The sequence below is a fragment of the Nannospalax galili genome, unplaced genomic scaffold (assembly GCF_000622305.1).
Source record: "Nannospalax galili isolate Female #2095 unplaced genomic scaffold, S.galili_v1.0 scaffold1307, whole genome shotgun sequence".
Classification (NCBI taxonomy): domain Eukaryota; kingdom Metazoa; phylum Chordata; class Mammalia; order Rodentia; family Spalacidae; genus Nannospalax; species Nannospalax galili.
The window spans coordinates 936,703-951,478 of record NW_008357035.1 but is presented as its reverse complement, the minus strand read 5'-3'; the positions used below and the strand labels follow the sequence as shown (position 1 = coordinate 951,478).

The following is a 14,776-nucleotide window of genomic DNA, read 5'->3' as shown; positions in this document are numbered from 1 at the left end:
CAGAGCTGCCAGGGAGAGGCCCACCCTACTCCTTATGGAGTGGAAAGAGGGGACGGGGGGCATCAGGCACTTACTTGATGTGTTCCTGGTGCCCCGACCCCTGCACGGTTTTGGCACCCCATCTCTGTTCCTTTTCGCTAACGTCGTTCTGCAAAGAGAAGTAACTAGTACACCTCACACCCCGACTAGTAACCTGTGCCCTCACTAGTACACCTCACACCCTCACTAGTACACCTCACACCCTGACTAGTAACCTGTGCCCTCACTAGTACACCTCACACCCTCACTAGTACACCTCACACCCTGACTAGTAACCCTGTGCCCTCACTAGTACACCTCACACCCTCACTAGTACACCTCACACCCTGACTAGTAACCCTGTGCCCTCACTAGTACACCTCACACCCTCACTAGTACACCTCACACCCTGACTAGTAACCCTGTGCCCTCACTAGTACACCTCACACCCTCACTAGTACACCTCACACCCTGACTAGTAACCTGTGCCCTCACTAGTACACCTCACACCCTCACTAGTACACCTCACACCCTGACTAGTAACCTGTGCCCTCACTAGTACACCTCACACCCTCACTAGTACACCTCACACCCTGACTAGTAACCTGTGCCCTCACTAGTACACCTCACACCCTCACTAGTACACCTCACACCCTGACTAGTAACCTGTGCCCTCACTAGTACACCTCACACCCTCACTAGTACACCTCACACCCTGACTAGTAACCCTGTGCCCTAACTAGTATTCCTCACACCCTGACTAGTAACCCTGTGCCCTAACTAGCCCAACCTGCACCCATGCCCTCCCTGGTTAGGGAACAGGTGCACACGCCCAGGAAATCAGGGGCAGGCTGGTGACTCCTACCACAAAATCAGGGTCGGTCTCCCAGTCATCGGCTGTGCCGTCATCCTGGGTGATGGACACGGCGTGGCCTGCCGACGCCTTCCACATCTGCAAAAGCAGCACCAACATTACTGACCCAAACTTCCTAGAGGCCACCGAGGGCAGTCACAACCCTGCATCTGTGCTGTCACTGAACTCAAAGGACACCTGCAGGAGGCAAAGCTTAACACTGAGAGTCTCGGGGAAGGCAGAGGCGGAGGCGGGCAGGTCTCTGTGAGTCCAAGGCCAGCCTGGTCTCCATAGAGAATTCCAGGCCAGTGAGAGCCTGTCTCAAAAAAGAAGAATCTGGACAGCAGGACAGGGCTCGGCCGTCTGGTGCCTCTTAAGTGCAAAGGCCTGAGTTTGATCCTGAGCATCCGTGTGAAAGAATCTGGGCACGGAGGGACACAGCTGTAATCCCAGCACTGGGGAGACAGAGGCCCACGGCCAGGCCAGTGGCCAGACTAGTGCACTTGGCGAGTTCCAGGCCAGTGAGAGCCGCTATAAACAAGGTGGGCAGCGCCTGAGGGAGGACAGCTGAGTTCACCTTCTGGTCTCTACACGCACACGCACACACATGCACACCCATGCAGGGCATCCCAGCCCTACACTGTTTTCAGATGGCATCAGAAATGTGCCGGGGGTGCTTTCAGGCTTCAGCGCAGGGAGTGGATTGTGGTGGCTCAACTCCTGTAATCAGGGCACTAGAGAAGATGCCACAAGTTTGAGGCCAGCCTAGGCTACAGCTCCAAATCAACAGCTGCAAAGTGGGGTGTGTATATCCTCCATTGGTGATGACCTTGCCCTGGGGCTGCCACCTCCCACCACGCAGGACAGCACCACTGGGGTTGCCCCACACTGGGAGACACTAAACGTCACCCCTGGCAAACTGCACACCATATTTATCTTATCACAATTAAAGAAAGACGCTCATCTTGACCTCACCTACTTCCTGGACATATATGACGGCTGTCATAAAGGATGACTGTCTTAACTCAGGCTCTTCAGTAGCTGTTTCAAGCAGCTTAGGTTGCTGCGCTGCTGTCAGAGGAGACACAGAGCATACTGCGCCCACCACGTTAGAGGCTCCGGTGGGACGTCAACCCTCAGGGCAAGAATTTTCCAACTATGACCTGCTTTTGGCAGGCAGGATTTTATTTTTTAATTTTTTTTCATTCTTTTGTGTGTGTATATGTTTTCATGTGTGTGAGCACCTATGTGTACATACATGTGGAGGCTTGAGGTTGATGTCAGGATCATCCTCCATCGCTCTTCCACCTTATTCATTGAGGCAGCGTGTATGTATGTGCACCACATGCATGCAGGAGGCCTTGAAGGCCAAGAGAGGGCATTGATCCCCTGGAAGTGGAGTTATAGACGGTTGTTAGCCGCCAATGGAGTGCTGGGAATCGAACCCAGGTCCTCTGCAAGAGCAGCCAGTGCTCTTAACTGCTGAGCCAGCCCTTGACAGCATTTTAAAGAGGATGATTTTAAAAGCATGACCAGGCAATCTGGTCCTTGATCCCGGGTGCACAGGTGAAGGCCCACTCAGGAATGTGAAGGGCTGTGTCCACAGTCCCAAGCCAGCCCCAGAATGTTCTAGATGGGGAGCTGCCTGTGGGCAGAACATGACCGCTGTGGCTTCACCCTGAGGTGGGGCCTGTAGGGGCAGTGGACACAGCCCTGTGCTACTACTTTTCAGATTCACCAAGGCAAGACCAAAGCAGGAAGCTAGCCAGCCTTTCTGGAAGCTTCTCTCTAAGTCAGCTTCCCCACGGCTGGGTGCACACATCACTTCTGCAACCCGCGCCGGCAGATGTGCTCACCTCCCCAACCCCCGACCTGCCATTCCTCATTTCCACAGCTTTCCGCAGCCCCCTCCCCTTTCCTTCCAGCCTCACTGCGCTGCCCAAGCTGGCCTTGAACTCCTGGACTCGAGCACCACTTCAATCTGCCAGGTCAACAGGGACACGAGTCCAGCAGCCTCTCCTCTCTAAGTCACAGGCAACACTGGATGGAAACTTGGGTGGGTTTTGTTTTTTCATTTTTGGTCTTTTGAGATGGTCTCCCTGTAGCCCCAGCTGTCCTGGAACTCACTATGTAGACCAGGCTGGCCTCAGTCTCACAGAGATCCACCTGCCTCTGGCTCTCAAGTGCTAGGACTAAAGGCATGCGCCACCACACCCAATCAAAACTGAAGTTTTAAAATATGAAAAAAATATTTTTGGTACTGGGGATTAAGTCTAGGGCATGCTGGGCAAACTCTCCTCTGCTAAGCCCTAGCATACCCCCAGCCCCATCTGCACTTTGTAGTGTGGAGACACAGCCTCATTATGCTGCCCAGGAAGGCCTTGAACTCTTACATGGTTCAAGCGGGACGTGGACGTACAGTTTTCTTGCCTTAATCTCCCAAGTGCTGCGATAACAGGCCCTGCACCTCCAGGCCCTGCAAGAAATTTGAGTGTGTGTGTCTGTGTGTCTGCGTGTGTCTGTGTGGTATATGCATGTACATGTATCCGTGTGTGTGTGCATGGAGCCTAGAGGCCTGTGTCAGTTCTTCTATAGGGGGAAGAGCCACAGCACACAAGGGACAAGTTCCGCAATCAAATCTTCTTCCACATAGGTCCCAGGGACCGAACTCAGCCCTGGCACCAGGCATTTTCAACATCTCTCCAGTCCTCCCTCTCATTCAGTGGAGACAGGGGCTCTCCACTGAACCCAGAGTTTACCAACTAGCTAGACCGGCCAGCCAGCAAAATCCAGGGCTTTTACACAGGTGCTAGGGTTTCCAACCCAAGGACTTAGGCTGGCATGGCAAACCTTTTACCCTCCGAGCCATCTCCCCAGTCCCCAGCCTGAGATTTCTGTGAAAAGATCATTGTCCCCTTCGGCCCCTGCACGCCCAGAAAGCAAGCCCTGTCCCTACGCAGCTCCACCCATGCCTGATCCAGAGCAATAATGGAGGGTGCACAAACCTCTCTCTCCTGCTGGGAAAGCAGCTCACAGAAGTTTATCCAGATCCCGGGAATCCAGCGAGGGCTGCGTGGGCATCTGTGGATGATCTGTCTGCAAGAAGATTAAAATGAGAGGCTCAGACAGGTGCTTGGCGAATCCACACAGGTGGATCTTTTAGAATACCTTAGAAACCCTCCCAGACACACAGGGTATGTGAAGACCCTTGAAGGGGGGGTAGTACTCAAAGAGTTCAACACAGAAGACCCAGAGAATGAAGAGGAGTCAGAGACCCACAGTCACCTGACACTTCTCTAAACGCAACCAGAGATCCCAGCCTAGACTGAGTGCACACTGTAAGCCTGAGACTTTTCCATCTCTCTCCTCAATTCCAACTAATGAAGATGGACGGGACGAAACCCTATCCCCATGAGTATTTACAAGTAGTAAGAAAAGCCAGCCGTTGCAGCACCCTCCGGCAACTCAGCACTCAGAGCCTATACCAGGAGCGTAAGCGATCCAGGCTAGCCCCAACCACATAAGGAGACCCTGTCTCAAAAAGCCAGCATGGTGAGGCAGGCACAGCTGTGCACAACTGTCACGCCAGCAATAGAAAGGCAGAAGGGTCATCTTTGGCCAGCCTGGGCTACACGAGCCATCTCAAAACAAACAAGCTGAACCACAGGTGGTCCTCTAGTTTGGCTCAGACCTGCTGCCCCTCTGCACTCAGCAAAATACTCATCAGCACCAGGGAGGTGGCTCAGTGGGGAAAAGCGCTGGCCACACAAGCCTGACGCCCTGAGTTTGATCCCAGGAACCCAGGCACCCATGTATGCACACACACACACATGCACACGCAACACCTACACACAATAATAATAAAACTCATCTTTTCTGAAAATAACTTAAAAAAAACCCTATTCATCAAAGAGGGGGACACTAGAAAGATGGCTCAGTGTTTAAGAGCACTGGCTGCTCTTACAGAGGACCTGGATTCAGTTCCCAGCACCCACATGACCACTAACAACTATCTGTAACTCCAGTTCCAGGAAATCCTACGCCCTCTTCTGACCTCCATAGGCATTGCATGAACGGGTATACTTACATGCAGGCAAAACACTCATATACATCAAATTTAAAAAAATCAATAAAGCTGGGCGTGGTGGCGCACGCCTGTAGTACCAGCACTTGGGAGGCAGAAGCAGGTGGTTCTCCATGAGTTCAAGGCCAGCCTGGTCTACATAGCGAGTTCCAGGCCAGCTGGGGCTACAGGGAAACCTTGATTCAAAAAAGAAAAAGAAATAGACAGGAGAGAGAGAGAGAGAGAGAGAGAGAGAGAGAGAGAGAGAGAGAGAGAGACTCTCTGCAACCCAGCCTGGTAGTGTGTACCATAGCCCATAATCCCAACACTCAGAGGCTGAGGCAGGAGGATTGCTGCAAGTTCAGGCCTGCTTGATCTACACAGCGAGTTCCAGGCTAGACAAGGCTACAGAGATTATGTCTCAAATGTGCCCTGCTCATCCCCAAAAGAAAGGAGCTCCAGCTCTGCTGTCCAGCCTGGCCCAGAACGCCTTGGGCTCTTTGTGCCTCAGTTTCTCCCAGCTGCTGGATCTCAGGCACACTCAAATCCAGGGTTTCTCTCCAAGGTGATAAAATTGTTCTAAAACTGCTTGTGGCTGACAGTTGCATGACTCTGAATGAACCAACAACCACTGAACTGCACCCTTCAGATGAGTAGGTAGTAATGGAAATTAGATTTCGGTAAGGCAGAGACAGAAACAGTTCAAAGGAAAGAGAAGGCTCCCTTCCAGCAGGGTTAGTAGGAAGCCTCTGCCTGCAGAGGCCAGGCCCAAAAACAGACCACACGGAGAGAAAGTCACGCAGCCCTTCGTAGCCAGCCAAAAGCTGACTCAGAGAGGGCCGGCTCACAGGATGGCGCCACGCACCCATCCTCAATCCTCAGCCCTTTATCCTCACTCACCCCCAATCCTCAGCTCAGTACCCACAGCACAAGAGAGCACAGAAGGCAACAAGGACCGCCGCTGCCAGGCCAGAGCAAGAGCGGGCTGGCAGGCCCACAGCACGGTGCGTGCACAGGACAGAAGTAGGCAGCCAAGGTGGTCTGGGCACCAGGAAGATGCCCGTGCCACCAGGTGTCTTTTGAGCACTGCAGACTGATAGGCCAAAGTTCTGAAGGGACAATTACATTCACTGCCATTTATAAGGTGTCTAAGGCCCCAGGAATGCCTCCATTGAAGGTCAGCTTTAGAGTTGGGGCTGGAGCTCTGGGCTAGAACACTTGCTGCAGGGAAAGAAGTTTGCAGTTGGTTTTTTTTGGGGGGGGAGAGAGTGGGGTTAGTGGGGTCTGGCTTCCAGTTACTGGGGATGTAGTTTCAAAACCAGCTCAAACCCAGCATTTATCCTCCCATGTCTCAAGGTCCCACTTAAAGCTGCTTCCTCATCCCTGGAATTTCTGATGAAAATCTCACCAACCAGAGCCGGACCCAGTGTTGACTCAGGGCCTGAGATAGTGACTCACTCTGGGTGAGCCACTGGTACAGATCCACAGCCTGCCTGGCCTAGGGTAGACAGGGAAGGGAGGGGGAAGCTGTATGTACTGGCCGTAAGGGCCTATTGGGTTCTGCCCCTGTCAAGGCCAGGTGTAGCCAGGTCAAATGGCTGGTGCTGCTGGGCCAAGGCCTCTGCTTCACTGGGAAAAAAGTAGAATTCTTCCCCAGTAGCCGGAGGACACAGAGACACACCTAAAGGACCAGGAAGGCAACAGAACAGGCCTCAGCGCCTAGGCAGGGAGCGTACACACCCACAAGAGGCCTCTGGATTCCAGTTCCCAGCTCCAGGCTGCATCAGCCAGATTGATTTCCATTGACCCCATTACAAATCTCCCTCAGGCCCAAAGGCCCATCCCATGCTGGCCTCCCAGGCCCCCAGCCCCCCAGTCTTCATCCTTCTAGGGCCCGGACTCTCCAAGATCACCAGCTTCCCCTAGGTCCTGGGCTCTGGGTCTTCCCAGACCCTGCATTCTGTCCCCCAACTAGGGCTCTGACCCAGAACACCCCAGGGGGGCGCCCTCAACCCCAGAGCTGACCTTCAGGTCCAGGGATCCTCCCCCTAGAGCCCCACCCCTTCCTTTAGGCCTGAGATTCCAGGGCCTGCGTCCCGGCCCCGCCCCCTCGAGGCCCAGGGTCCCGCACACCTCACTTCGGCACCTCTGGCCAAGCCACTCCAATGTCACCCAGACCCGCACCCCGAACCTGCGATCCCGGCCCTGATCCCCCCACTCCGACACAGGCCCTTGCACCCCATCCCTGGATCCAGCCCTGCACCCTAGAGCCCCGACTCCCCAATCCCGGCCCCGCAGCTCCCATCCAGGTCCTGCAGCCCGCACCCTCCATCCCGGCCGTGCACCCCAGACCCCAATCCTGGCCCTGCACCCCGATCAAGGACCCGCACTCCCATCCGGGACACGCACCCCGAGGACCTGCGCCCCCGATCCGGGCCCTGTTCTTGATCCCCGGATCCCGACCCTGCACCCCGCACCCCCATCCAAGCCCGGCACCCTCAACCCGGTCCCGCACCTCCGATCCAGATCCTGGACCCCATCCGGACCCCGCACCCCGATCCCGGGCTCTGCACCCGCATCCCGGCCTCGTACCCCAGATCCAGATCCTGCACCCCCCCATCCAGGTCCTGAACTCCCATTACAGACCTGCGCCCCCAATCCTGCCCCTCTTTTTTTTCATCCCCCCCGCACTCACCGGCGCCCCCCCGGCCTGTGCACCTCCAGGTCCGCCTGGCTCCCGCCGCGCCCGCTGCGCCCAGCGCCCTCTCACTTCCGGTTCCGCGGGGGCGGGGCCGCATCCGGGGCCGCGCGAGACCCCGCCCCTTCCAGGACACCCCGCCCCCGCCGGGCCTGGAGCGCCAGGAGGACCCGGAGCTGTGCTGGGCTGAGCTGGGCTGCGCAGGGGAAGGGTCACCGAGCCCACGAGACAGCACCGGATCCTGGGGGCTGTGACGCCAGTCAGTGCAGCGAGCGAGCTTCGAAACCAGCCACCACCTGTCAGCCGTCCATCTCGCCACCATCCGCTCATCTGCCGTCCCCTCCACTCACCATCAACCCTCCATCTACCATCCACCGGTCAGTCCTGCCCACAACCTACCCGTCCATCCGAGAACTCACCTGTGAACCATCCACCTGTCTGTCCCTCTGTCCATCTACCCATCCACCTGTCCTACTTAGCATTAACTACCAGCAGCCTAGAATCGTGTCCAGACTCAACTATATTGTGTGTCTCACACTGGTCTGCAGACACGTCTTGTAGAGATAGTATTGGTTGTCTTGACACAATAGTGTCCAGCCCAGGTGGACAGCACCACAGAGGTGCTGATCTCTGTCAGATCCTAAGCTGCATAAAAAGGAAAGCTTGGGGCTGGAGAGGTGGCTCAGCAGGTTAACAGCACTGGCTGCTCTTGCAGAGGACCCTTGTTTGATTCCCAGCACCCACATAACGTCTAATAACCATCCATAACTCCATTTCCAGAGGATCCAGTGCCCTCTTCTGACCCCCATGGGCACTGTATAACAAGGGTGCACTTATGCATTCATACACATAAAATTAAAAAAAATCATTTTTTCAAAAGAAAGCTAGCCAATATTAGCACAGGTGTGGTGGTGCACGCCTTTAATCCCAGCACTCTGGTGCCAGAGGCAGGCAGATCTCTGGGAGATCAAGGCCAGCCTGGTCTACATAGTGAGTTCCAGGCCAGCTGGGGCTACAGGGAGACCCTGTCTCAAAAAACAAAGCAAACAACAAAGAAAAACCAGCCAAGTGTGAGGCTGTGAGTGAACCAGAGAGAGCCAGCAAGCAGTCCCAGTTCCCCGTGGTCCCTGTCTGCACGCTCCTGCCCTGACTTCCCTCACTGATAGACCATGACCCAGAACTCTAAGCCAGATAAACCCTTTCCTCCCCTAAGCTGCTTTTGGTCAGAGCGTTTTATCACAGCAACAGAAAGCTAACTAGAACACCCTCCATCCACACACTCCGCCCATCCATCCCTCAGTTTATCTGCCTACCCATCTGCTCACCCATCCACTCATCTGTCAGCCATCCATACCCCAACCCACCATCAACCAATCATAGATTACCTACCCATATACCCCTCTATCCATCCACCCATCTACCCAACTGTCAACCATGCACCCTCCAAACCCCCATCCATCCATCCGTGCACCCACCCATCTATCCCTGCATCCACTATCCATCTCTCAGTCCATCTATTTACCCACCCACTCACCTGTCAACCACCAATATGCTTATCTATTTTCTTTCCATCCATCACATATCCATCTACCCACCTGTAAACCATCCATCCATCTACACCTATGTCTGTCCCACCAGAGCAGTCCAGGTATGTGTCAGAACACGGTCCTTCAGGGACCTTGTGGCCTGGAAGGAGCTGGGCACTAAATTTAATGAGATACAGAATTAGGAAGCAAGCTAAATTTAGGAAGAAGTCAAAGGTGTTCTGGAATTCTGGGGACAAAGAACTTAAACATTTCTGGATTGATAAGAGGTTTCTTCCTTTCAGCAACTGACTTTTCAGCCAAGATCTGAAGTCAGTAACTGGAGAGATGGCTCAGTGGGCAAGGGCATTGTCTACTCTGGCAGAGGACCCAGCTAATAACTATCTGTAATTTCAGTTCCAGGGGACTGATGCCCTACATGCAGGCAAAATATTTATACACACAAAATAAAAATGAATTCTTTTTAAAAACCTGAAGACTAACAGGAGTAAACAAAATCAGAAGGAAGGAATGTTCCAGGTGGAGCCACAACTTAGGCAAATGCCCTGAGGCAGGAACTTTTGGCGGCCTGGAGCCCTGGAGGAGGCTGGACATGGGGCAGGTGCACAAGGCAGCACGTCTGCAAAGTTCTGAGACTGGATGGGTCACACAGAGGTTGCAGAAGTCAACCATGTCCTTGGTCTGTATTCTCCAGGAAACAGGAAGCAAATCAGGCCAAGGTCAGAGAGGGCTCTGTTTGCTCTGTGACAGCAAGTCACTGGCTGCTGTGTAGGGGACAGACAAGAGGAGGACAGGGCTGGGAGCCGAACGCAACTAATGCCAGCAAGCGTGGGAGCTGGGGGAAGGGGGTCGATTCGAGAGTGATTAGAAAGCGATCAGCTGGGTGTGGGGTGCACACCTGGGATACCAGCGCTTGAGACGCTGAGGCTGGAGATCAGGAGGACATCAGGGTGACATAACGATGGAGGAGGGGTCACAGAGGGGAGGCTGGGGCCATAGCTCCATGGTGCAGTGCCTGCCTAGCATGCCCACAGCCCCAAGTACCAACACTGGCCCCAGAAGGGGAAAAATAAGCTGAACTGTCAGATTTGAGGGTACAATGCGGGGAGGGGAAAGAAATGTTCGGTATCAAAAAGGACTTTTTATGTGTGTGCATGTTCGTGTGTGTGTGTGTGTGTGTGTGTGTCCATGTGTGAGCATGCACGTGGAGGTCAGAGGATGGTCTAACTGGCCTGCAGATCATCAATTAGGCTAGGCTGACCGGCCAGCAAGCCGCAGGGATCCTCTTGTCTCTGCCTCCCTTGTGCTTGGATTACAAGCATGTAACATCACACACAGCATTTGTACCTTTGCTCTGGGAGTCAAAACTCAGGTTGTCATGCTTGTACAGTACACACTAATTGAGCCATCTCCCCAGTGCTTGGGGGCGGTGGGGAATATATATAATTTTTAAGTTTATTTTTATTTTATGTGTATGTTTTGTCCACATGTATGGAAGTGTACCACAGGCATGCAAAGTCCATGGCAGCCAGAGAGGGCCTTGGATACTCTGGAACTGGAGTTACTTATGGTTGTTAGCTGCCATGTGGGTGCTGGGAACTGGGTCCTTTGCAAAAGCAGCCAGTGCTCTTAACTGCTGAGCCATCTCTCTAGCCCCAAGATATATTTTTTAGAATGTCTGGTTATTTCATGTGTATGAGTGTATTGCCTGCATGTATGGAAGTGCACTCATGTGGTGCAATGCTTGCAGAGGTCAGAAGAGGGCATTGGATCCCCTGGAACTAGAATTAAGGAAAGTTGTAAGCCTCCATGTGGGTGCTGGGAACCGAACCCAGGTCCTCTGCAAGAGCAGCCAGTGCTCTTAACTGCTGAGCATCTCTCCAGCCTCGAGTTTTTTTTTTTTTTTTTTAAGAAAAAATAAAATCAAGAGCTCATATGTTTTGTTTATAAAATTACAAGCTGTTTTTTTATACTGAGCACCCTGGGCCCAGCTAAAATTGAACAGTCAGTCAAGTCTTAAGCCAGATCTTCATCTGAGCTGGGCAGTGTCACTGTACCAAGGCAGGAGGATGGCTTCAGCCTGGACAACTCGGAGGCAGAGGCAGGCAAATCTCTGATCCAAGTCACCCTGGTCCGCACAGCAGGTTCCAGGCCAGCTGGGGCCACAGGAGACCCTGTCTCAAACAAACAACATAAGATGTTGATTTTCCCTTCTGAGAAAAGGTGATGGCCAAAGGTGATGGCCTAACAGTCCATCTTCACGCCCCATAGAGAGGGAGTCCAGAACTGCGGAGATGGGTCAGCATGTAAAGGAGCTTGCCACCAAGACTGACGACTTGAGTTCAATCCCCAGGATGCCCATGGTGGAAGGAGAGAATAGACCCCTGCAAGCTGTCCACTGATCTCCACATAACCCCATTCACACACCCATGCACACACACATGTTCATACACAGCAACGTGCACACACATGCACAGATGCTTATGCACACAGATACTCATGCAGACACACATGCACAGGCGCACACACACCTCCACATATAGGCATGCACACACACGGACATACATGCACGTACGTGCACACGTGTGTTTGTACACACTAGCATGTGCACACACATGCACAGATGCTCATGCACACAGGTACTCATGCACAGATACACATGCGTACACATGTACACACAGACACACAGGTGCACACATGCCTACACACATAGGTGTGCACACACGCACAGACACACATATGCACACACATTTGTGCACACTAGCATATGCACATACATGCACTGATGTTCATGCACACACATGTACACATGTGTACGCACATTTGCACAGGCACATACATGCCTGTACACATAGGCATGCGGCACACACGCACACATTCATGCACACACGAGGACACACATGCGCACACACACGTGCGCGAACACACACATGCCACATGCACACACACACGCACAGATCCTCATAAACATGCACGCACACATAACCTGCACAGGCACACACACACAGGTATGCACGCACACTCATGCACATGCACACACACGTGCATTTAATAGCTATGTGCACTGGTGCCTCAGTCCTGTTCTGACCCTCACCCCCTATGAAGTGAGATGCGCAGTCAGCTTCCTGTCCTGGTCTCTTCTCCAGCCCGTCTCTGTCTGGGGTACAGCACAGTAGGAAAAGGCCTGCCATACATAAGGCCCTGGGTTCAATCCCAGCACCTCAAAAACAACCCAGCAAACAAGCAACCGTAGCCCTTCCCTCCACCTAACAGCACACACACCGCTTTAGGGGGTGAAGTGTGCCTCTTTCTAGACTCACAAAACAAAGCTAATTAAAGGCTGTAAAGCACAGTGTGCAATTCAGTCTAATGATTCACAAAAGCCAGAGGTCAGGACCGAAAGACAGTGTCTGGATCTGGCAGGATCACTGCACTCATGAACCCACAGCAGCTGTGGCTGCCTGCATAAGACCTGCACACAACCAAGCCAGTGAGCATTCCAGCAGGGACGGGAGGGGGTCATGAGCCCCCTCTCTAACTGAGGAGTTATTGACAGGCCTTCCAGGGGAGGGACAGTCAGTTTTCTTTTGGTCTTTTCCAGACAGGGTCTGCCTGTAGCCCCAGCTGACCTGGAACTCGCTATGTAGACCAGGCTGGCCTCAATCTTACAGAGATTCCCCTGCCTCTGCCTCCCAAGTGCCGAGATTAAAGGCGTGCACTACCACGCCTGGCTTAAGAGATAGTTTTTTTTAAGGGTATAGCCTTGGTAGGTTGACCACACTGGAGTGGAGGGCCACACACCCAGGATAAATGGACAGCACAAATTGGACTCTGAGTTACTAAAAAAACAACATGAAGTTGGGAAAGAGTGGATTTGGGAGATGTCAGGGGGAGTCGGGGATGGGTACCATCAAAATGCATTGTATGCATGTGTGAAATTTTCAGAGTAAAAATACTATATACAATACATGCTCTATATCAGATATAATGCATATATATCACAGATATTACACATGTATATCATATACATAGATACATTATATATTGTCGTGATATATGTAACATACACAGTATATATCTTGTACCTGATACATATTTTAGCTGACATATAATGCATGATATATATTGATATGTATCTATATTATATGATATCAGGATGCAAACAGATTCGAAATAGGGAGAAAAGTAAAACAAAAAACTTTTAAAAATATACAAAATAGGGGCTGGAGAGATGCTCAGCGGTTAAGAGCACTGGCTGCTCCTGCAGATAACCCGGGTTCGGTTCCCAGCACCCACGTGGTGGCTAACCACCATCCATAACTCCAGTTCCAGGGGAATCTGACACCCTCTTCTGACTCTGCAGGCCTTGCATGACATGAGTGCACTTACACACGTGTAGGCAATACACTCATGCACAAAAAATAAAGCTTTTTAAATTACAAAATAAACATGCCAAAGGTCTTATGTCTGTGTGTATGCCTGTGTATTTATGTGTGTGCAGGTGTGCACATGGGTATGGAGGAGTCAGCTTCAGATTTCATTCCTCTGGAGCATCTATTGGGACTGTCACTGAACCTGGTGCTCCCAAATTAGGCAAGGCTGGCTGGCCAGTGAGCCCCAGAGATCTGCCTTGAACTCAGTTCCTCATGCTCATCCAGCCAACACTTTACTGATTGAGCCATCGCCTGGCCACAAATATTTAACTATGTAATGAATACAGCAATAAGACATTTCAACTGTTCAAAGGAGAAGTGGAAAGAATGCTGGATTTGCAGACCCTGATCAGCCCACAGGGCCAGAGCGGTTTGCATCCTGCCAGGCACAGTGGCCAGGTCAGGGAAATCAGGAAGGAGCCTGGAACGTGGACACCTAGAGAGTCCATGCAGAGAGGTCCCAATGGCTCTGAAGGAGTCAGCTCTGGCAGTCACCTGGCCCTGAGCCTAGTGACACTATTAGCTTGGCCCCAGAACTCTCAGTCAGTCTGTGCTCTTATGGTGCAGAGTTAAGCCAGGTGTGGTGGTACATGTCTGTGATCCCCAGTCCTGGGAAGACTGAGGCAGGAGCATCAACAGTGCTAGGCCAGCCTGGGCTACACAGCCAGGTGCTGGTTCAAAAACAAACATGGAAATGCTGGGATTGTTGTGACTTGTTACCAGGGGCAGGAGGAGGCCGGAGTATGGATATTGCCATCCCAGCTCACCAGATGCACATAGGGCACCTTAAGGTCAAGCCATCTGCCCTCTCAGATTCCAAGCTGATGCAAGGGAACCTGGGAAGGCTGGGTCAATCTCCTGCTGGAAACCCAACCAAGACTTTGGGGTTTTTTTTTGTTGTTGTTGGTTTTGTTTTTTAAATAAAAAAGAAAACATGGTCTCACTATGCAACCCTGGCTGGCCTGGAACTTGCTATGTAGATTAGGTTGTCCTCAAACTCAACAGGGATCCACCTGCCTTTGCCTCCCAAGTGCTGGGACTAAAGGTGTGCGCCACCATACCCAAGCCAGTTGTGGTAGCTGTAAACCTAGCACCCCATAGGAGGCTAAAGCAGGAGAGTTGCCAAGGGTTCAAGGTTGCCTGGAGTACAGAGCAAAACCCTATCTC

At 52.5% G+C, this 14,776-nt stretch overlaps 1 protein-coding gene across 6 annotated transcripts in view; it reads right to left on the bottom strand.

Moving 5' to 3' along the window:
* Positions 1–7,745, bottom strand: part of Cttn (cortactin) — a 32,982-nt gene extending 25,237 nt beyond the window's left edge. For 5 of the 6 annotated variants that reach the window (XM_008854976.2, XM_029557116.1, XM_008854977.2 and 2 more), the window contains exons 1-4: positions 7,630–7,745; positions 3,877–3,967; positions 884–970; positions 75–148 (exon numbers count right to left, since the gene is read on the bottom strand). In XM_008854976.2, coding sequence (XP_008853198.1) covers positions 75–148; positions 884–970 — 161 coding nt within the window. In that variant the 5' untranslated portion in view covers positions 3,877–3,967; positions 7,630–7,745. The remainder of the gene's footprint in view (positions 1–74; positions 149–883; positions 971–3,876; positions 3,968–7,629) is intronic. The other variant, XM_029557115.1, reaches the window with a different exon arrangement.
* Between the last annotated feature and the right edge of the window lie 7,031 nt (positions 7,746–14,776).